This window comes from Furipterus horrens, unplaced genomic scaffold, assembly GCF_987537825.1.
Source record: "Furipterus horrens unplaced genomic scaffold, mFurHor1.1.pri manual_scaffold_6, whole genome shotgun sequence".
Lineage (NCBI taxonomy): Eukaryota > Metazoa > Chordata > Mammalia > Chiroptera > Furipteridae > Furipterus > Furipterus horrens.
The window spans coordinates 170,848,296-170,871,349 of record NW_028327176.1 but is presented as its reverse complement, the minus strand read 5'-3'; the positions used below and the strand labels follow the sequence as shown (position 1 = coordinate 170,871,349).

The following is a 23,054-nucleotide window of genomic DNA, read 5'->3' as shown; positions in this document are numbered from 1 at the left end:
TATGTTATATTAGAGGTACATATACAAAGTCTGTTCCAAAACACAAGGCAGTGGTTAATTCTGTCTATATGATAGGTGTTTAAGGAGTTTTCAGAGAGGAGATGAATTTTGAGGTTCATTTCAAGGTAAGTTACATTCCTTCTCCTGTGAAGAAGGATATGGCACAGGGTAAGGCCATCTGCTCATCTGCTCCTGAGACCCTGGGGAATTATGGGAAAGAGAGTCCAAGGCAGAACCCGATGGCCAGGTGAACATGCCTTTGCTTCCCATCTCCGGTTGGCCCTGTGTTGCATGTGACAGAAACATGTGTGGAGCCCAAGACACATATTCACCCAGATACCGCCTTGGAGAGAAGCAAGAGGAGGAAAGTATTTCTCCAAAAGAAGCAATTAAACCTGGAAGAGACCAACCACTATCTTGTTAATTAGCAAGTATATAGTTTCTTACAACCCGTTAGGGTGGGCTCAAGAGGAAGGTTTGATTAGTTGAAGAAGAAGAACAGGCTACATTTTATTGCACTTTTGAGTGTGGAAATTTGTGATCTGTTACAAATGTTTTCAACAGTGACTCCCTCATCATCTCTGTCTGTGTTTTGATTGCACTCCTTTCACTTGAACTCAGTTTATTTGTAGCGACCTCACCTCCTTTCTCCCTGTTGCTCTACACTTGGCTCTCTACCTGTCTCTTCCTCTTCTCTTTCTGAACCACCTTCTTCAGCAGGTTATATCTACTTTTTTTGAATGATTTTTTTTCATAGACCCTCTAAAGGAATGTCTTTGGGTTTTCAGAAGTGTCCTTCAAGTTTGTAGATTTATGTGAGATATTTGGGTGCCATCCAAAAAGAGGTGGAGAAGAAGGCAAAAATGATAATCTCAGACTTTGGCTTTTATTTCAGAGGTTTGCGGAACACCTGAGAATTCAATAGGAAAGGTTCTAATTATTGCATTATATGAGACTTATTAACCCTGGTTATTTAATTTTCCTTTTCAGTACCTTTATTAAAGCTTACATTCATTCTCGTCATATGTTTCACCTTGATTGTTATTTTACAATTTTCTGGCTTTTCCGCCTTTCAGTTTCTACTACCAAGTTCACACAACTGACTGCTACTCAATCTTCCTTGAAGTTTGTCTTTTGCTCTCTAGGGGTTTTATTTTTCTGCATTATTCTTGGCCCTTTGGACTCACTTTTAAGGCTATACACAACTAAACCCTGCTTTGTCTTTGTCACCTATGTCTTCTAATTGCACACAAGGCTAATTTTTAAGGTTTATCTTGTTCCTAACAATGAGGACCATGACCTTCAGGGTCTTCTTTAGTACCCTCTCAGCACTAGCATGAGATAGCTGGGGAAATAATAAAATATTCAGAACAGGGGCTTGACTTATAATCTATAAAATATCATGTCATGTTTTTTATGTGAGAAGAAGTACTCTGAAGAAAGGGTATCTGATAATTTTGTGATTTGAGAAAATTTGAGACAAATGTAAAGGTATAAAACTGATCTCCTGGGGTGGTCTCTTGGCATTTTAGAGAGTGAAGTCAATTTTAAGGAGAAATTTATAGTAATGCAGAGAGAGACAAATAGGAAAAGAAAAAAAGAAGGTTTACACTGTGTGTCATCTAGTCTGGAGCATTGTAATAAATCACAAGTGTTTTGAGCTTTGCTTATTATTTCAATATATTGTATGTACCTACCATGTACTACGATCTGTATTGATAATTAAAGAGTGAGAATAATGAAAAAGTAGAAAAGAGCACACACTTTCAGTGGCTTCTATGAGTTTAAAATAACTTGGAGCTTTTGGTCTTTTTACAATAAAAATTCTAATGTTTTCCTTTTAGAAATTAATCAGATGCAAAAGTCAATGCTTTGCTGTCCAGTTAAACAAGTCTTGCTTTAAAAAAAGAAGGAAAAAAGAAACTGTTTCCAGGCAAAGAGTAAAGGACATGGGAATAACATCCTCCATTCAGCTCCATCCCCTCAAAAGCTCACTTGTAGGACCGGGTAAACACACACCTTCCGCATTCTATTTTTGAAATTACATTGAGAAATATACAGACTGTTATCTGTAAAAGATGCAACTTTGGAAATTTCAGTTGATGTAAAATGTCTCAAGATGCATGAACAGAGCAATCAATTTAAAAATATAAAAGCAGGCATAATTTATATGCAATTTGCTCTAAAATTTTATAATTATTTGTAAATTGCAACTTATTTATATGAAGAGAGAACTGTCTCATATTAGTTTTGCACATACTTTAGATATTTTTAATAGTTCTGAAATTCACTCCTGTGTATTTTTTTTTAATTTTATTTTAAAAGCTATAATGAATAATCCTGATCTCTGGCATAAGTTTAAAAATAATTCCATTAAAAGGAAGAACTAGGATTCATATTTCTTGAGTGATCTGTGCCTAGAAAAAATGTTCATTCATGCGTTTAATGGTAACTTATAAGCTATTTTATTATTTTTGATAATTTCCCTTTTTCACTTATCAAAGTGTGTTGAGTAGCTGACATGTGAAAGATTTTAGAGAGAACACAAAGAGAACAGAATGTTCTCCAGAGTCTCAAAAAACTGAAAATACATATAGGAGGGGAGGAAGAAAACATACATTAATTATACTAGAGTGATTTGCCAGTGAAATAAGTACAAAGAAAGTTCTGTGAGACCTCAGAAGAGAAAGACACACTTTTCCTCTGTAATCTCAGGAAGGCTTTGTGCAGGGAAGGGCACATGAGTGGGGTTTTAGGAATAACAGAAGTTGGGGACATGGAGGGAAGTGAATACAGGCATTGGGAACAATGAGCAGATAGCAAGCAGGAAGCTGAGGGATGCTTGTCCTGCCTGGGTGGGATGTAAAGTGCTTAGAGGGCAGTAATGACAAATAAGGCAGGAAAAGTGAGCTTGTTCCACCCAGAGAGTGGAGAGCCTTCAATACAGGATAAAATAATTAAGATTTTCTCTGCAGACAATGAAGACTCATTAAAATTTTGAAGAGGGCGAGCTGTATTCTGATCTTCCTCTTGATGTTATTGATCTGAATCACAGAACAGAAAGAAGAGGGGTCGAGAGAGTACTATAGTTGGAGGCTACTCCAACATTATCGACAAAAGAATATGAGGTTGGATCAAGGGCCACATAAGCGAGTAGAAAGAAGGCACTAAGTATGAGATAAGCTGTTGAAAAATATAGCACCGATATCAATACTCATGGAAGTTATCATTTACTGCGACTATTGTAGGGTTTAGGCTCTTTTCTAGGTACTTATTTCTTGTATTATCTCATTTAATCCTCACTTTTTGTGAAGGTGTTATTGCTATTTCCTCTCTACACAAGGGAAAACTGAGGCAGAGAGAGATGAAGTGATTTGTTCAGGTGCACACAGTTCAGTAACAGAGAGGCAGGATTTAAAAAATTTAAAATCTCAACACTGCAGCAATACTCTAATACTCTTAACCAGTCTTTTGTGTTTAGAACCAGTGAGCTGGAGAGAGCAGCTGTGAACCTGGGCTTCTGCAGGGGAGATGTCATTTATGAAAACAAGAAAGTAAGGTGAAGAAAGAGGTTTGGCTCTAGGTGAGACATGCTACAGTTTTGACTCAATTTTGCATTTGCACTTAAAGGAAGGATTAAATCATCAATGATTATTATCAAGTAGAGTTATAGATTGAATGCAGGTTGACACCCATAAGAAGCGGTTTTAGACAAATGTTATGAATTTATGCCAACTTATCTACTGTTAAGACTGATTCTTTGATAATAAAAATTTGTCCTGCTTTGAATGAAATGATTAATAGCAATGAATATTTGAAAGTGTGTCTGAAATTTTACAAGTGTTTTTGTATTTTACCAGTATAGCCAATACTTTCAGTTGACATAGAGGTTTAAACTAGCAAGTGTTTTGTTTTCATACTGATGTTGTAGACAGAGTTCTGATTCATAAATTCAATAATTGTTCTTCTTTCATTAAACCTTCGATTCACCTCTGAATCCCTGGTATCCACTAAGCATCCAATAAGGACTCTTTGAATTAGAATGACCAAAGTGTTCTGCCTTCAACATATTTAATGTACATCATCCTTGATACTTGAGATATTTTAACACAGCATTTTAAATGTCAGTTTGAATTGTAGAGTGCTGGAATCAGAGAATTCTTTTGCAGATTTTCTCATCTGAAGTTGTTTGATTCTAAGGGCTGAGTATAAAGCAAATTTCTGATATTTATATTTTTGAAAGGTAGGACAAGTACAATACTTCTGGGGAAAATAATTTGTTTTTTTTAAAGAGTCATGTGTTTTTATATTTTTTGAAGTCAAAGGCTACTGAAATGAGAACAAGCTTAATAAATAACTAAAATGCAATGCAAAATTTAAACCAAGAATACCAAGATGATAGGTAAGCTCCATAGCTGCAGAGTTTGCAGTTATTTGGTTGAATTCCAAAATCAAATTATATTTTTAACTAAGAACAAGTCCTGCTAGGGGATGTCTAGTCTTACACAGATTGCTGGCTAGAATCAGAATTAGAATAATATTTGCACTAACAGCATTTGAGAAACCATGTATTTATTTCCCATCCTTCTTCTCTCTCCCCACTCTCCAACTTCTGAGCAAACTCTCACCATTGTTCTCTAAAGCTTACTTTTCTACTGATGATAGACAGAAATCTTTCTCTGGACCTTCCCAGTACTTGAAGCATGTATCTAAAACTAAAGCCTCCAAGATAAGTAGAAAAATCTAGAGGAGGTACAATCTTTTGACTTACTTTGTGTGGTAATATTATTTTTCCGGTTTGGCCAAGATTTATGAGTTCCAAGGTTTGCCCCTCTACATATAATCAATAAAGCTATATTTTGGCTTAAATTTTCATTGCCTAGAACATGGCCTCATCATGTAATGTTTGTGAACCAGATATGGGCAAATTGAGATCCAAATCTGGTTCTGTCATAGCGTCAATATGTGAACCTGGACAAGTCGTTTAGTCTCTGAACTATTCACTAGATAATTAGACCATCCTTCATTTTCTTCATAAGGGAGAATGATGTGATTATTAATAAAATTAAATAATTGGGTATGATTCAATGAGCCCAATTGATGCTCTGACTTAGGGCATGCCAATAGATAACCTCCAGAGTCTCTCTCTAGGGTGAATGGTGCATCAGCCAAGGCCCAGCTCTGGGGGCACACACAGATGCCCAAGTCTGATGTGTGAAGATGACTAGCTTCTCTTCCTCCTGTCACCCCATTTCCTCTAGCTTTTTGTTTTGAACTGTCACCAATAATCTCCAGTAAATGCCCATATGACGATGATAGGACGGTACACATGCATCACCTCCTCTCTAGCACTTCCTCACTCTCTTCAGGGGCCACTGCTCCCTTTGACCTTCTGTCACTCACAGTTCAGCGTATTTCATCTTAAAATCTCTCACAAATACATATTCATGCATTATTTTCCTACGAATCTCTTTGCTTTCCCTCTTTATTGCCTGAGTAAAATCTCAGAATACTTTCTTGTTTCATTTGGGAGAAACAAGGTTCCAGTCTTGTCTAGGAAGCAGGAGCAAAAATAACGATGCCCTTTACCAAGGAAAAGAAAAGTGGAAAACTTTAAGGTTACATCCAACTTATTAAGAAACAGTAACATGTCTCTAAAGTCCATATAGACTATTGATTCTATTCAGAATTTCTGCAATTTCATGGTTTTAAAAAATATAAACTCATTTATCCATTATGGACAGCAGTCAAAATATGCATAGAGTGTCACAGGATTTAATTTTCCTGTTTTTGGTTACTAACATGGCAAAAATAGTGTGTATTATAAACGTGATGTGTTAAATTCCCACAGGTAAAGGTAGTAAAGATATGGGAGGTGGGCAGGAGTGAAAATCAGGGAAGTCACTACTAAGAAAAGCACGTTTCAACTGCCTGAGCTGGACTTTGTAGTTTGAACAGAACACTTTCAGTTGGCTGAGTCAAAGAGAGACATCCCAAGCACAAGGCAGGGCTCAGAGGCAGGGAACCATGGGATGCATTTGAGGAAGAGCGAGCTGTTTAGTATTGTTGAAGGAAAAATTGTTTGAGGGCTCTGAGGCAAGGGTCAGGGGTGTGTGTGTGTGTGTGTGTGTGTGTGTGTGTATGAGAGAGAGAGAGAGAAAGAATGAATGAATGAGAAATTGAGAGTACCATTTGGTTTGGTGGTTGGTTTGTTTTTTCTACCATAAACCTCTGTACAAGAATGAAAAACAATTTAAACCATCACTTTCTAAAAATGGAAAAATGCCAGATCTGTGGGAATGCTTCACAAGTGTTCCTGCGTCCCTCACTAGCAGGCTACTATGGTGAAAATGGCTCAGCTGAAGAGCGTCTGATGGGAGGAGAGAGTGCGGCATTGGGAGCAAGGCGAGAGAGGGCGGAGGAGACACCACTGGAAAGCAAAGCGACTCGTCTTTGAGGGCTTCATCATTTGGCCCATGCTGCTAATATGGATGCTAAGGCTTTATGCTCATGATAGAAAGTGTGAGCCTTGAGTGTGAGAAGGCAGGTGAGGAAGAAGAGGCGAGGAAGTAGAGGAGGCAAGCAGACATTTTGGGGGGAAGTGTTGAAATGGAGCCTTCCTGGAAACCAATTCTGATTAAAGTGAGGCAGTGGTCAATGGCATATTAAGACTCAACGAGCTGATTTTTTTTAACATCCAGAAAAGTGTATCTTTTAAGTGATAAAAAGTAGTATTGCTTTTTCAGGAATTAGACACCCACTAACATATAACAAAATAATAATATATTCCTAGCCCTACAGACATGCTAACATTTGCCAGATTAAGCAGTTTTTATCAAAGGTGTAATCTGAAATTTGATCTTAACCATTTAATATACTGAAACAAACCAAGAGTGGTAATATTTGAAGTGTTATAGTTAACTTTTCTGCCCAGGTGGGTTTTTCCATTTTTCTTGTACTACTCACATGAAGTTTGGAATTCCCTTGCCTCATTTCTTCTGACCAAGGCCCATTTCTCTGCACATCCATCTCCTCATTGCCACATAAACCTCAGTCCTGTTGGTTTCCATCTCTTTCCTAATTGCTCATTGTTCACTAAAGACTAACACTGTTGTGTTTTTCTTCCTTCAAAATCTCTTTTTTCCCCAGAGCATTATGTTTTTTAGTATTTTTTTTAGATTATTAGATAATTTAAAACTTTTCTTTATAAATGATTAAAAACAAAATTCATTGAGTTTTGATTTCCTAGCCTCTTTCCATGAGAAGGAGAGAGGTAATTTTTGGTCTATCTTTTCCATCTAGTTGCCCATCCCTCCCCGCCAATGGTACATTGGGGTTAGCCAAGGCTTCAAATACACAAACACGTGCTCATATTCGTTCCTCTAAGGTGAACCACCACTTTGCAAATATCTACCAACATATTCCCTATGGAAGACGGCACCCTGCACACATTCTTAGCGTGTGGCATGGTCACAGCCTCTTGGGATCCTTCCCAGGGTTCCTAGGTAGCTTTGTGGCTGCAGCGCCCACTGTTAGGAACAGAGCAAAGTTCTCCACAACTGTCCCAAACACAGCATCTTCTTAGATTATGACAAAGCCCCAATGAATCATTTTCACATTTATGAGTGACTTAATTTTTCCTGACATCAACGAGGGGATTTGGGTTACTGCCACCTGTCAAAAGAGTAAACTGAGGCAAGGAAGTTTACTAACTTTCTCATGACATGAAAAGCTTCTAGGCCAGACTCAGTCCTGTGATCATTCACACCTGCTGCTGTTTCATAGTTAAAACACTAGAGAATACATTTTACTTTATATAAAGCTTTGTAAAAAGCAACCCAAGGAGAATAATCTCTCGGAGATAGCTCTGACTTGTCAACAAGAAATTGCAAAGGCAAAAATGAACATTAAAGAGCATCCGATTTCACCCCCTCCTTTCAGGCCCAGGTTTCTTGATCTTCAGGCTATTAATGCTCCTCCTACCACATCGCTCTTAATTTTAAGTTGCATTTCTACAACAGAGCAAACATTCATTAGTCACAGCCCTCGAACCCTCTGCTGCACAGTCTGTTTTCCTTCCTGTTCCCATTTTTTAAGGCTTGGGCTCTCCAAGGAAGGGACTGAAAGCAATCAGATTGGTCCTGCTACCTTTCACACCTCACAGTCCATTTACCTGGGAAGCTGTGGAGAGCATCTTCATTCTCCAGAATGCCTCTCTGTCTGGTTGCCTGAAGCTCACTTTTGGATTTCCAAACCAGCTTGACCATCCTGATCATCTCTGGCAAGTCCCAGGGCAGCGGCCCCTGCTGGCACCCCGGCCGGCTGCCCAGGGAGGAGGGCAGCGCACCTTCGGGGGCTGTCCACCGTCTGCCTAGCTCTGCCGAGTGGAAGTAGCGCTCCAGCACAGGCATTCTGCCCTGTTCCCCCGAACAGGAGGTAGGGCTGCTGCCGCGGCGGCTGCAGCTACCAGAGGGGAAATTCTTCCCCGGCACGGGAAGGAGAACCCCAGTGAAATCCTCTCCAGCTTTGGAAAGGCAAGCCTCCGCCAGCCTGGCACGGCCACCCTGTCCCTCCAGTCCCTCCACAAACACTGACAGCGACAGCGATTCACTTCCCAGGGTTTCTCACTGGTGAGAACTGATACTGTCCTTCCTTAGAGATAGAATGCATTTTTTCCCCCTTCTCTCCCCGGCACTGACTTCACAGCACTTAATTAATCCCAGGCTACAGCTGGAACGACAGCAGGGGAAAAGCCATCGAGGTTTTAGCATTTGCTTTTCCTCTTCTGATTTATTCGTTCTCCATCCTCTTTTGGTGCTTGTCAAAGTTTGTCGAGGGGCTTGTTTAGCGTTAAGGACTTCAGGCATAGGAGTGGGTTACCCTTTACCAGCTTCTGAGAGGGGTCCCCCGAGGCCAGTTATGTGGAGGTGTCAGGTAAGGAGTCACCCCTGCGGTGCAGGAAACTGCGAAGCTTCTGGCTCCAGCCCCGCCAACTTCAAGGAGCTCTCCCAACAGAGGAAGCTGAGCACCCGCAGAACCAATTTGCAGCTGCTTCTCTCTGGAAGGTCTGGCTGGGGGCCACCTGCCAGTCCACTACGGTCTGCACGGGGATGGGGTTTTCCAGAAGGCTCTTGGATTGATCCTCAGCACACCAGTTCACAGACGACTCCCCCTCCCCCACACCCCTCCCCCTTTGCTGTCTTTTGGTTCTCAGCAAACCTAACTGGGTTTTGGCCTATTAGTCAAATCCGTTTGTAACCTCAGCTGCCCTCCGTTGGAAGGGAAATAACATTGAATCACATTCCAAAGCTAACGCCGAAAGAAGTGAATTAGGGAAGCATCAAGATCCTCATGCAAACGTGCCGTGAGGTTGCATAGTCGGAACACATAGTTTGCGACTGTTAAAGATCCATTCTATGGGAAAGTGATGATCATTTAAAGGATATTCGTAGGGGGCATGAATGGCAGTGAAAAGAAAGGAAAGAGAGAGAGTGTTGAAGATTCACTTTCCAGAGACAGAGCAAGTGGACTTAATATCTGGGCCACTAACTGCTGTGCCCCCACTGAGAGTGGTTCAGTTGAGGACAATTATGGGTCCCGCGTCTTGGGTCCCTCCGCTCAGAGTTGGAGGCTCTAACCTTGGGAGTCAGAAGAATCTATACAACAAAGGAGACGCCCCCCGTAGCTTGTGTGAAAAGCCCTGGACATAAATGAAAGTGGAGTGGTATTGTATTTGGCACTTTTGCCAGCAAATTGGGTTTGTGGGGACAATTTGAACTTGAACATTCATGTGGATAGCTCCTGTTTTCTTGGAGGCCATTGCAACAATCTTGTTTTTCTCTGCATTGCAAAAGTACTTTATTTTGCTTGGCAGTTTATTTTGCTGATGTTACTTCGCTGATGTACAATCTGTCGCTTCTGCTCTATGTTTGTTGTGGCTGGTTTGTCACACAATCATCTGATGTTTTTTTATAGGAGGGAAGAGAAGACTTGGGGACGAGGAGGAAGGCTATCGTAAAGTGTATTTTATTTCCACTGCCCTCATCTCAGTTTTTAAAATTTGAAACCAGCAAAGGCTATTGTAATTTTCTTATTATTCTTCTTCTAAAGCCGTGGTTAATAATTTTAGTTTCCCACACAGAATTAAGTGGCTTTTCTTTTTTCTGGTTGGCAAAGTACACCAGCAAACTCACTGAAAGACAAAGAAGGATCAACATCCTTTGACGGTATAAAACAATTAAATGACATTGAAGATACTACTGCTTATGAATTTACTTATTAAAATATTAATCAGACAGCTCTTCCTATAACAACCAGATATTCATATAACCCAATTAGAGAATAATCAGTGATCCAGTTATAAGAAAGGTGTGCCTTTTAAAATTTCCCTCTTTGTTAAGAGATGGAAAGATTTAAGCATCTGTTTGACACTTCTATCACTTTTGACAACCCTTCCAGTTCTTATCTTACCTTTCCATCAGAGTGGGGGCATTAAGCCTCTCTAGAATCCAGACTGTTTTATTCAATAGGCACATGTAGGCTGTTGTACTCTATTAGCATATTTCCTGAATAATGTCTTAAACTCACTCCTCAGTCACAAACTTCCTTGACATAACAACTGAAGAGTTTCCTAAGTGTTTGACTATTTTTATTTTTGTTCAGCTTTTTTTTTTGCTATAGTACTTAGCATCAGGATATCCTGACCCTCAGAACAAAGGGGTTAAGAACAAAGAAAACAAATATATGATATAATATGTCACATGCACTAACATGAAGCATACAGCTCTTCATTACACATTGCTTCAAGAATAACATTTTTTTTAGAAAAATCCAAGGATATAAATCTCCCCTGTAGTCTCTATATTGTTTTGCATATGTCCTTGTAAAACTATCTTAGAGAAATTGCAGACTGTTGGATCATTGAACGTGAATATTTCCTAGTGGAGATGAGTGAGGGCCAGGCAAACACCACCTCAGATTTTCATTCCTGAGAAGGAAGTTCCTTCATTTGAAGGTTTGAAAATTGAAAATGTTGCACAATTAAAAAAAATTCTCCCCAATATGGGATTCTCTTTATCCCAGGGTAGAAGTGCAAAAATACCACAAGAAAGGTCATTCCCATGGTATTTCTGGCTCACATAGAAACAGGAAATACAGGAAATCTTGCGAGAAAGCTTGGCTCAGGAGATTTTTGGCCCAGCTGCAGGTTCAGGAGATTGGGACATACTTACAAGATGCTAGCATTTGTTTGACTAAAATCTACTGAACCACACAAATTCTCTAAAAGGCGATTTTGTTACATTTCATAGCTGGCATCTCATAACCTGTGAGCTCTTTTGTCATTCAGAGAGTTACTTCAGAAGGACATGCCTGTAAACCTATGACTTTAACCTTACTCAGTGGGCATCATTCACCTGGAGGAAGTATCTATTTGCAACCAGAAGTTTGAACGACTGGGGATGGGGAAAGAAGGCTGGGGAGGAGGTTCTGTAACCAGAGAGGTCATGGAGCAGAGAGGATTCATCTACACAGCATGTAATGGTTTTCACAAATCTTAATATCCACAATTGATGTGCTACAGATAAGAAATTTTAAGATAGACTCTCAAAGTAACCTCAGTTATTCCCAGGCATTGTGAGTCAACCTAACATCCCATTAAGAGGAAATAGATTAGTTCTTGTGTGAAAGAAACGTAATGAGAACTAACAAAGTCAAAACAGTTTGTTCCAATGGACACCTAATTCTATCAGAAATACTTTGCTGTGTGTTTGCAGCTATAAAGGAAAGAATTGATAACCACAATACTAAAGTATATGGTCAAGAAAAAAATAGTCAAAGACATACAGTAGTTCCTTGAATAATGTCATTTAGTTCAATGTCATTTCCTTGTAATATTGATAAGATTCCCTTAGGTCTTAAGTCTTGTTTATATCAATTAGCCTATGGTAAAAGTTGTTTTATTATATGTAATTTTGCTTAAAGTTGCAGAAACAACTGACATTAAGTAAGGATTTACTGTAATTGATTTAGAACCTGGATTATTTTGAAGAATTTCTAGTGTTCTGGGGGCTATGTAAAAATTATGTAGATTTATGGGTGTTCTAGTCACCAGGCAAACCCTGGCTGGTTTGGCTCAGTGGATTGAGCCTCGGCCTGCGAGCTAAGTGTCGCTGGTTCGATCTTCCAGTCAGGGCACATCAGAGAAGGAAAACTCTGACTCCAAAAAACCTCCGCTGCCTTGCGGCATACCTCTTCAGGGGAAAGGCTAAGGGAGTAAACCCCGACAGAAAATCCGGAACCGGAGTCCCTAAGGCGGTTCGACGTTGTAGTCAACACCGGCAACTCCTGCGGCACACCTGAAGTCAAGCTGTATTGACTCCATCTTTCCCTTGGATCCTTCAGCTGCGAAGAGAGGGGGGGTCTGCTGCATGGGCAACAGCAGACCCTCCATATCACCCTGCCCAGGCTCTGTAGCTTCAACTTCACTGGAGAGGACACTCCAGCGTAATCACAAGATGTCGATTCAACACGGGAGGAGACAGATACCGTGTCACTCCCGAGTTGGACTGCACAGCCATTCTCGGCGGTGCAGATAGACTCTTAAGAAGCTACACCATCGTCTCTCGAGACGGACGGCTGCCGACGACGACGACGACGAGTCACCAGGCAGATAAGCCCTTATCATGTGTGATTTAAGAATAAAATACCTACAATACTAAGCATTTCTAATAATTCTAGATAATTTACATTTAAAAATAGAAACTTAGAAACATATGCTCATTTCAATTTCCTATTATTTTGAGCCTATCAGTAGATTCTCACAAAACTTCATTTTAATGAAAGTCTCAACAAATATTTTGGAAGTACTTTATACTCTTATTAACTGACACCCCTTCTCTATCTTTAAAGAAAAATCTCAAACTATTGAAGGACTTTATTTATTTTGTCTTGGCCTTTCCTCTCCATCAGTTCAAATATGGATATGTAAACACACACACACTCACACACGGACTCATGACCACTCTGGTTTCACAACTGCAATGCAAATAAAATTCAAAATGAGCAAGAAAGGAAGAACAGGTCTTTCCACTTTGTTTAGTGTAGTCTAAGTAGAAGAAGCTGAAACAATTTACAGTGTCCTTCAGGAGAAATAGAAATGTAATAACTTTCGCCTTAACTAATCTCAGGGAAGAATGCCAGCAAGTAGGGAAAAGGACTTGGTCCTCAGACTGACCATACAAGGCAGCATTATCTCTACTGTCATGTGGCAAGGGAGGAGAGTGGGTGGGGCACGATGAAGGAAGATGAGGTGGAGGAAGTAGAAGGGGTTGAGCTGACAGATTCATAGTTTGATTTTACAACAAGTGTCTCAACTATAACCAATCATTCTCTTATTCATTCTCTAAGTATGTATTAATAGCGAGACCAGCAGCAGAAAGGAGAAGAACCTATTGTGTCAGTCCCTGGGTGCTTTTTCAGGCACTGGGGTCTGCCTGGCCTGTCCTGACCTTCAAATTCTGGTTTTAATTGTGAGTTACCACTTGTTTTACATTGTATGTTTAAGAAGAGACAGAGATCAGGGTTTTAGTTGGCATGAGACCTCTATCCTGGCTCTCACATATCTTAACTAATCCTAAATTTATTACCTTTGACAATTCACCTACAGCAAACAAGTCCAGTAAGACAGAGGTTGAGAAAAAAATGGCTGGATGGGTGAGTTTTCTCCCAGTTGCTCCTTCTCCCTGCTGATGAAAGCCCATACATAAAAAAGACTTTGTTGTATGGTAAAACAAAACAGAACAAAATGGAATCAACCAACCCACCAACCTGCCCTTCCCCCAACCCCTTGCCATTCCCTCTGTTACTGAACTCCTTCCTGATGCTTTGCTGTGTGATGATGGCATTCTCTGGCAAAAACTTTTCTTAGATTTCTGAATGTGAAAGATTGTAAATGGTGGTAGAGTATACTTTTCATAATCTCATATTCAGGTATGCCAACTTCTAAAAAAATAGCTATAACAATGAAATCTTCAAAGTAGCCCTCGAAAGATACTTATCTTAAGATTATAAAAACTATAAACTCACCACTGAGCTTTGCCTGAAATTTAGTGACTTGTTTATTAATGGGTATGGTGGCATTAACCACCTTGTTCATCATCTGGCATCTTGTAAGAATAATATAAGATTAAAATATGAGTTATTTATAAAACCATAATGTGCTTTAACATTTTTTAATGATTATTTTTAAGCTATAAGAAATCGTAATTGAAAACTTATCTAAACTCAAATTTTGGCTATACCTTTCGAGGATCTATTAGAAAGCTGAAAAGTCAAACCCCTCCACCCTTGAAATTTGTGGTCCCCATGAGGATGTATGAATAGAAGAAATCAGTGACAGGAATACTGGAGAGTGAGAGAGTATTGTAGAGTGGCAAATGGGTGAGATAATGAGGGATTTGATGGTACAAAGGTGGGGTAGGTAAGGTAGAAAAAATCATTGAAGTGTGAAGGAAGATAAACAAATAAGAACAAAGTATGTTCTAAAGAAGTGGCTCAACAGGATAAACATCTACCGTAACTGTGTTTCGGAGGTGTGGAAACAGACCATGAATTGTATCTAAGGTGTAAGTTTGCACGATCTTTACCATGGGTTATTTAGTACTTTGGTCAATACTGTATAGGTTCCCTTGATTGGGAATTTCAATTTCAGTTCACAATGACTAATGGGTTATACTTGATGTTCAGAGCTGAACAGTTCTGTGTCATATGCTGTGGTAGAGAACACGTGTCTGTCTTCAGCCTTCCCATCAGACTCATTTCCCTAGACAAACTTATGTGGGCCTCCATTTTTCTGCTTGGAATGGTCTGCATTCCTCAAACATTCTTACAAGTTTGAGTGCTAGTAGGTGATTTCCTACTTGATGTATTTTAAAAAGAAGTGTAGAATAACCAATTATAATGCTTAAAAAGTGGCCTAAACAAGGTTGCAATATGTTTCTACCGTTTTTGCAAGTGAGATGCATGAATTCTGGAAGTTCTCAAGAACTAGTCCTGGCAGAGAGGACCACATGGAGGCTGGTGGGGTGATGTCCAGACAATCTCAGCAAATGCCTGAGTGACACTGTATTGCTCTTACTATAATCAAAATAAACAAAACAACTAATTTATGTAGAAAGATTGTCAATAAACAACATAAAAGAAAAGTGGGAAGATGGTAAGGAATGAAGCCTTGTAAAATGATCTTTTTTTCCCCTTGGTATTCATTTTGTTTATGTTTATGGAATTCAAAGTCAAGTTGGAAGAAGAAAATTTTAACTGCTACATGTATAGTGAGTATAGCCTACTGCCTCTTCAATATATTCTTTATTTTTCTGTCTTTCTTTCACTTATTATCTTCTGGTGATTATAAATTACATGTCTATGCCTAAAGGTGTCTCTCAGACACTCAAAGAGATGCTTCTCAAATACTAGTGCACATACAAATCACCTGGGGAATTGCAGTCTGACTGGGCAGGTCTGGGCAAGGACCTGAGACTCTGCATTTATATCAGGTTCTCTGGGCTTGACAAGATTGGTGGTGGTGGATCATGCCTGAGTATCAAAGCTAGAGGGCTGTCATGTGGCAGATATATTCTGCCTTTCCATATTAGTTACTTATGAAATAAAATGCAGCAAAAGTCCTAATCTTTATAGATACACATTAGGATGATCAGTATTGGCTCAAGTCCAATACTCTTAACTGGAAATAATCAACCAAAATCACAAAATAAGAGCAAGGGCTGTGTCTTTTGAGCCATTGTTAGCCTTTAAACTTTGTTTCATTCATTTCTCTTCCCTTATGAATTAACTTTAAGATAAGGCTGCATAGCAAACATAAGCCACTGTGATAAATAATGTACATATCTATGATGGAGTCTTAACTTCAAAACCAAATGTCTATTTTTGAAAGTCTTTTCTCACCAAATATCAAGCAAAATTTACCTGAGCCAATTTTTCCATTTCTCCTTCTTTCCAGCATTTTGTAGTTGCTCCTTTTGCTAGTTTCAGAATGACTGGAATATAGGCAAGGCTCTGAGTCTTTGATCTCCATCATCAGGGATACTCTCACCAAGACCTGCTCCTTCATTTGATTTATTAAAGTTCTATGTAAAGAGGTTTTTGGATGGAGCCTGGTAATCTTTCCCACTGTACTATTCCAGGCCTGAATGAATGGTGACCAGATGATTGCACAAAGCGAAGATGGAAGAAAGAATATAGGCATTCATAATGCTGTAGCCACAGTGCTGCTGACTCACAGAAATGTAGTGCAATATCACCACCTCAGTGAAACACAAAATGAAACACAAAAGATAGGCTGCATGCACTCTTTACCAGGTATTACCTGGAATTTGTGCAGCTCCAAACATAGTATTTGTGGGAAAGGGTTGTCCCAAGCAAGAGGCACGTGACATCAACTGGAAGACAAGTGTAATCAAGAGCATGAGGCTAGAACACTACCACATTTATATGATTAAAAATTTGTACAGTTAACTAAATAGGAATGCTTACAATAAATGGAAGCATCTGCTGGTAATTGGAAACACAGTGTGCTGGTTTTTTTTTTTTTTTTTTCTATTGTGTTTCCTGGTTCTTTCTAAGGCTAAGTGCTTTGTTACGGTTACAGACATCTATATTTCTTGTCATGCTCTGGAGTAACTAAAAAAGATGAGAAAGCTGGAAACTATTGGATTTAAAATTAATAGAGCTCATGGTTATGACTTTAGATTAGAGCCTATTTTCCTCCGTGATGGCAGGAGACTCAAGGATGAAAAGTAAAGGTAAAGCCATTTAATAGATAGTGTGTAAACAATATACAAGACACGTTCAGTATAATATGGCACAGGGATTCCCACTGAAGCCCTCCCCCAATTTTTTTTTGATATGGAGTGTTTCTAGAAGAATAATAGCATACCCTGGTTTTACATGTTATTCTACCTGTGTGATCAGGGTGTTGTAAAAGCAGTGGTAACTTTGCTTGATTCACTGGTTGTAACTATATCTGGCCATATCATAAATATTTAAGTGGGGCAAATCAAAAGGAAAGAAAGAATAATTATGAATGCACAGCACCTAATTTTATAGCTCTTCTAGTCAGCTTTTCACTGCCACCATGGTCATGACTGTGACTACCACATTGGACTTTAGCTCTGTGCTACAACCTTCATCTAAGAAATGCTGAAGAGTCTTGCTCTCTCTGTATGACCAGAGAGAAATAACATGGCCATTAAAAAAAAAATCAGATAGATATCTGGTCTCTCTTCAGTAATGGGGTGGCTTCTCCAAATCAGACCCTACATTCCTAAAATAATTCTATTCCTTATGATAAGTGACTTCATTGACCCATACCATCACTTGTGAATAGAGCTATTCAGGGTAACGATGGAAGATTATCACAGTGGTTTCTGTTATTTAAACATACTTGCAGCAGAAATCTTCTGTCTCTGACCTAAATTTTTGGGTCTGAAGAGCCAGAGAATGATGACATGGAATTGGTGAATGAAGTCCACAAGATTTATTCAAGACATTGGACAGATATTTTCCTTTCAGAGCCATTCAGTGGGGCTGATTACAATATCACAATGCCAGCTGTAACTGTGTTTTCTAAACAGCTTGGCCAGAAATGGAAATAAAGAAGAGTCCTAAGTGTTTCTGAGTATTAAATAAATAACTTAGGTCACTATTTTCATTGACAGTATATGTGGGAATTTTAAACCTGCTCCCTAGCTGATTTCTGTCCTGGGGTAGCAGATCAGAGATGGAGCTGAGGACAGCCACATCTCCAAGGGACCAGGTATCTTCTGCTTTCTGCCTCTGTTCCTTTCTTTGGTTTTACCTCCTCAAGGTAAATTTGGTTACCTTGTCATTTATATTCACAGTTCTTCTACTAGAGAAAGGTAAACCTATACATCTCACATCTTTATTTAGCACCTTCTTTTTTTAAAGGTGTTGCTAAGTGACAGAAGGGCCTTGCTCTTCAGAAATGTCCCTAAGGAAAGGAAAGTACAAACCCTGGGCCAACAATCATTCTGACAGAAGCTCATCCAACCACTTTTGGTATTCTCCAATTCTTGTCCCCAGTGATAACTTACTAATAAACTCATTCACTTTTTTGAAATAACAGTTAACTATTCTAAATCTCTGCCTGACTAAATCCAATTAAGTCTAATTATTCCATTTGTCCCCTTACACATATTAGACACATAACTGATGCCTTGTTTTATTTAGCATTTGTCTCTAAGTTCTTCTTGCATGTAGATTCTATATTTCATTTTAATGGTATTATATAATAAGAATACAGGTATCTGTTTCTTTGATAGCTTTCTTAGAGTACCTCCCAATGTGGTCTAGATTACAGTGAATGCTGAAATGGCACTGTTTCTGCATTAAAACATGGAGAGAGTTCTGTGTGGGATAGCCACAGCACTTTTGGGAAACTGCAGAAGGGATAGTTGGCATTGCAAAATCAAGTATTCGTTTTGACCTAAACCATATACTGGTTTCCTTGAATTTACTGAAGGATTAGAACTTTTCCCCCATTAACATCGTTAGTAAAGTCATGTTTCCCACCCAAGAGTACAAACGTGCAAACAAAAGAGATTAGTTACCAAAATCTACCTGAGGTTTCACTTGGGATTTACCCAGTATTGCATCTTTCTTATCTCTCATCTATTGTTCAAATGTGCTTTACTTACATCTATTTTCATTAAGTTGACATTTCTGGGGGGAGTCCCTTCAGAAGTTTTAGAGACATTGTTTTCAGAAGCAAAACAAAACAATAAGCAAAACAACACAAAGTTTATGCCCCAGTAGAACCAGGATGTTAGAAAAATGAGACTGAGCGCTTGGGACAATTGAGAGGATTAAATGAGAGCATTCATGGAAAGTATACAGAAAAAGGCCGACACAGAGTAGGCATTCAGTAACACCCAGCTATTACTATCTCCTCCAAATTCTCTGCTCTCTTCTCCATGGAGCTGGCACCAATAACCCCTTTAGCCCTGGGTACCATCAGAACCATGATACATGGACGGAAACGATGAAAGATGTAAAAGTAAAAAAATAAGTAAATAAAACAAAGGGTATGGATTTAGTGTGGAGTGGTCAAGGAGAGAACCAAAAAGGTAGGCAAAGATTAAAAAAAAACTAAAGAGAAAAGTGTGGATTTTCACCAACAGTGATTTTTTCAAGGCTATTATGAGACCCTGCAGGTCATCAGCTGCTGGCCCCTGTACCTCAGTGTTGGCCTGCTGCCCCCTCTTTTCCTCATGTTCTAACTCCTAATGTGTTTCAGATGAACTGGAAGTTTCTCCAGATCCAATTCTAGAAAAAAACAACCCATCTGAATAAGTAGCTGTAAACATTGAATACTGCACTAGCTTCTCCCTAAATCTCTAGAAACACATTATAACACAATTGTTCCTATAGGAGAATTTTTTAAAATGCCATTCTTTCTTTGCATTCCATCAAAAGATGCAGTTCCTGAATTATCAAAGGTTTTCTTGGGAAGGCATTGTCACCTTCAGGGCAATCCCTTAGGACATTGCAAGAAACATGCTCCTGGCTGGGAAATAACTCCTGGCTGGCATATAAAACACTTTGGGAAACTCTTTTACCTCATCAGGTTTACAAACATCATTTAGGGCATCAAAGCAACAATTTTCTAAATGATATTCCCATGACGTGAAAAAAAGCAAAGCAACTTCAAGAAGTCTTTTTTTTTTTTTTCTGGCCATGGGATGGCTCCTATAAGAGAGAACTCAGAGGATTCTTGTGAGCATGTGAGCTGATTGTTATATTCAAAGAGGTGGTAGAAGCTGAAATGGTGTTAAAGTGAGAGGATGGCTTTTTTCTCCACCATCTGAGCCTGGGAATGGGGAAGGGAAAGTGCTCTGTTCAGGAGGCAGCTGGCGGCCATTCTTACGGAGCCAGGGTGAGACATCCATTCCTCAGCCCCTCTGTTGAAGATTGGAGAAGGGGTGTTGGTGAGGTTAGTGTGGTGTGGGATTGGGGTACAACTCAGGAGACTTGGTAGTCTCTGTCTTTCATTAAGGGGTTTGACACAGTGGTTCTAAGCATTGACTTCTCTTTAGGATTCTGCTCAGGACATACAGGCAAGATTCCAGGTTGGGAGTTATAAAATGTCTCTGAGCTTGTCAGACCCGGCAAGACCTGCTCATCCTGGTATCTTCTGCACTGGGAGAGGAGTCTGGACCAAGAGTGTCATACTACTAATACCACTGCTTACTATACCAGAGCAGATTATTCATCAGATGCCGGGGATACCTGTTCAATGAATGAGTGACCATGCACCCCCGAGTGGCCTCATAGGCATGTAAAAGCAGATCCATAATTAGGGGAAAAAAAGCAAGAGTCTCATAGTGGCCTGATGGAAACTCAGCCAGCGTGGAACTGGACTAGCAAATAGCTGGTTGGGTTCAAAGGTTTCAGAGTCCGTTGGCAGAGGTGTGAAATAGGTGAGTGAGCTGATTTGTTTTTGATACCACCCTGATTCTCTGTCTCTCCTTTTTGTCCTCTTTCTAGTTTCCATTTCTAATAACTTAGTTATTAAAAACTTAATAGAAATAGTACCTTGCAGTTTCTCTCACCCTCAGCCAGTACTTCCTCATGGGGCAAGTGAATCTGATCTCAGGAGCTCAATCACTCCCATCCACCCAAGGACTTAGGCAAACTCTGGGGGAAGGGTCACCATTTAGTAGGCAGCCCCCACCACAGTGCTGGGTCAAGGCAGGCAGGTCACCTCTTGTGATGCCTGAAGAGCGGTGGCTTCCACCTCCTGCACTGCGGGTATCACTGCACACGGTCAGGGCAATGGGACAAAAGGGATCACTCTGGCTTTTCAGGTGCCTAGATGAGGAAAATCAACATCAGGGCCCAAAGGATGAAACTGCTGGGGACAAAAGGTTACTATACATTAACATTTGGTCTTTGCAGAAACAATAAGTAGATACTTGAGCATGAAATAGAGATGAGATCTCTTGACTATAGAAGACAAATCTTTTTTGGGTAGTCTCAGAGACACAGGACTTCATTCTCCTTGCACTTGTCAATAGCCAAGGCAGGGAAATGAATTTAATAACACTAAGCAACATTTGTTAAGCATCTTCTGTGAGCCAGGTCCTCATCTAGGCACAAAGCACAGCTTTGAACAAGTCAGACTTTACATTCCCTTGAGGAGAGCCAGAAAGCAAACACATGAGTAAGCACACAAATACATCAACAGGAAAAATACTCAGCAGTTCTAAGTGCTGTAATAAACAAAAATAAATAAACAATTAATACAATTGTGGCTCTGGGGCTATTTTAATTGTATGGTCAGGAGAGGCCTCTTGAACTAAGTGATGTTCAAAATGAAAACTAATGACAAGAGGCCAGCTAGGTAGAGATCAGGGGAAGAGGATTCTGGGCAGAAGGAACAAATGAGGGAAAGACTCTAAAGCAAGAACTAGTTTGATGTGTCTGAGAAATGAAGAAGAGCAGAGTGATGGATTCAGTGAGCAAGGAAGAGTGTGGCATGAGATGAGATTCTGGGCAGACAATGTTGGGCTCCTGTGTAGACTAGAGATGATTTTGGATGCCTTCCAAGTGTAATGATAAGCCAGTAGAAGGTCTTCAGAAGAGTGACATGTCCTAATGTAGTTTTCATAAGATCACACTGGTAGCTCTGCAGGGAAGGGATTGTATAGGAGCAAGAATAGAAGCAGAAATTAACTAGCAGGCTAATAAAATACAAGAAAAGAATGATGACTTGGCTCAGACAGTAGCAGTGAGACCGAAGGAAAAATAAACAGTTTTACAAAATATTTTGGAGGTAGGATCTTTAGAACATACCTATGGATTGGCATATGTGAAAAAGAGAGAAGCTGGGTTCTAGTATCTTAATTATATATTTAGATGTGGTGCTAATCAAGCATTCATTTGGATATTGGAAGTTTCCGATGCCTTGCTGATATCCAAGTAAATGTCAAGTAGGTAGTCCGAATATGGTGTATAGGGGAAAAGTAGTTTTTAGATGTTAGTTTGAGAATTGTTGACATATAGAGGTACTTAAACAAAAGAAAACAAACATTGTGTCCCATTTAGTTCAATTGCATGCGTCCCAAATCAACACCTAGGGAACTAAGTATAGTAAAAACTAATAAGGATAAAGATATCACAAAGACAAAATCCCAGAGGGAGAGGCAGACCAAAATATTATTGTTTGAATGCAGTGGGAAAATGAAGGTAGGTGCAATTTTTTTTTTTTTAAACTGTATTATGGAATAAGTAATCATGCCTGGAATGATCAGGGACAGATTAGCCAAGAGATGATTTGAAAAACAGTCATTTGATAGGAACTATTTTCTTGTGAATACCTTGCTTTTAATATGGATGCTTACTTATTTAGAGACTAATGAAGTAGATAGGATTGATTGCAGAGGTTTTATATGGACAAATAAAAATTCCATTTTTAATGGCTGTTTGGTCTTGGAGAAGAAAATAGTCACTCTAGCACATAACATTCTCCTCTGTGAAAAGAGCCGACTGAGTTTGATCAGTAGTTTCCTGACTCAGAGAAATGGTAAGATTGGGAATCAAGAACCATAAGTTATTTTTCAATATGTTTAAAGGCTATATTATCATAGATATTTCAATATACAAAGTGGCTTAACATATACATATATAAATAGAAATATTTAGCCTTAGTAAGATTATGCAGATTGCCAAAAATGTCAAATTCTTAGTTTTAACTTTAGTTCTATCACCTTAGTGAGGTAAAATAGTTAATGCCTTATTGAGCCAAGTGCTATTTGATTGTGGTTAATAAAGAACGAAAGAAAAAACAAAATAATTATTGGCAAATTAATGCCGTTTCATAGACCAATTATTTCAAACCATGGCATACATTGGGGGAAATGATAAAAAGTATATTTGGTGGTGCATATTCTGTGCATTTCTGGCTGGATGAGTAATAGGGTTGGCGTCAGCTCTAATAGGTATGCTTCTACAAGTGGATG

At 39.3% G+C, this 23,054-nt stretch overlaps 1 protein-coding gene across 2 annotated transcripts in view; it reads right to left on the bottom strand.

Moving 5' to 3' along the window:
• Window positions 1-23,054, bottom strand: part of PDE7B (phosphodiesterase 7B) — a 288,623-nt gene that overhangs the window by 122,897 nt on the left and 142,672 nt on the right. Inside the window, exon 1 of one of the 2 annotated variants that reach the window (XM_090279882.1) lies at window positions 8,174-8,616. The exons of the other annotated variant lie outside the window; for it this stretch is intronic. Coding sequence (XP_090136008.1) covers window positions 8,174-8,411 — 238 coding nt within the window. The 5' untranslated portion in view covers window positions 8,412-8,616. Of the gene's footprint in view, window positions 1-8,173; window positions 8,617-23,054 lie in introns of those variants that run through there. 2 annotated transcript variants of the gene reach the window in all.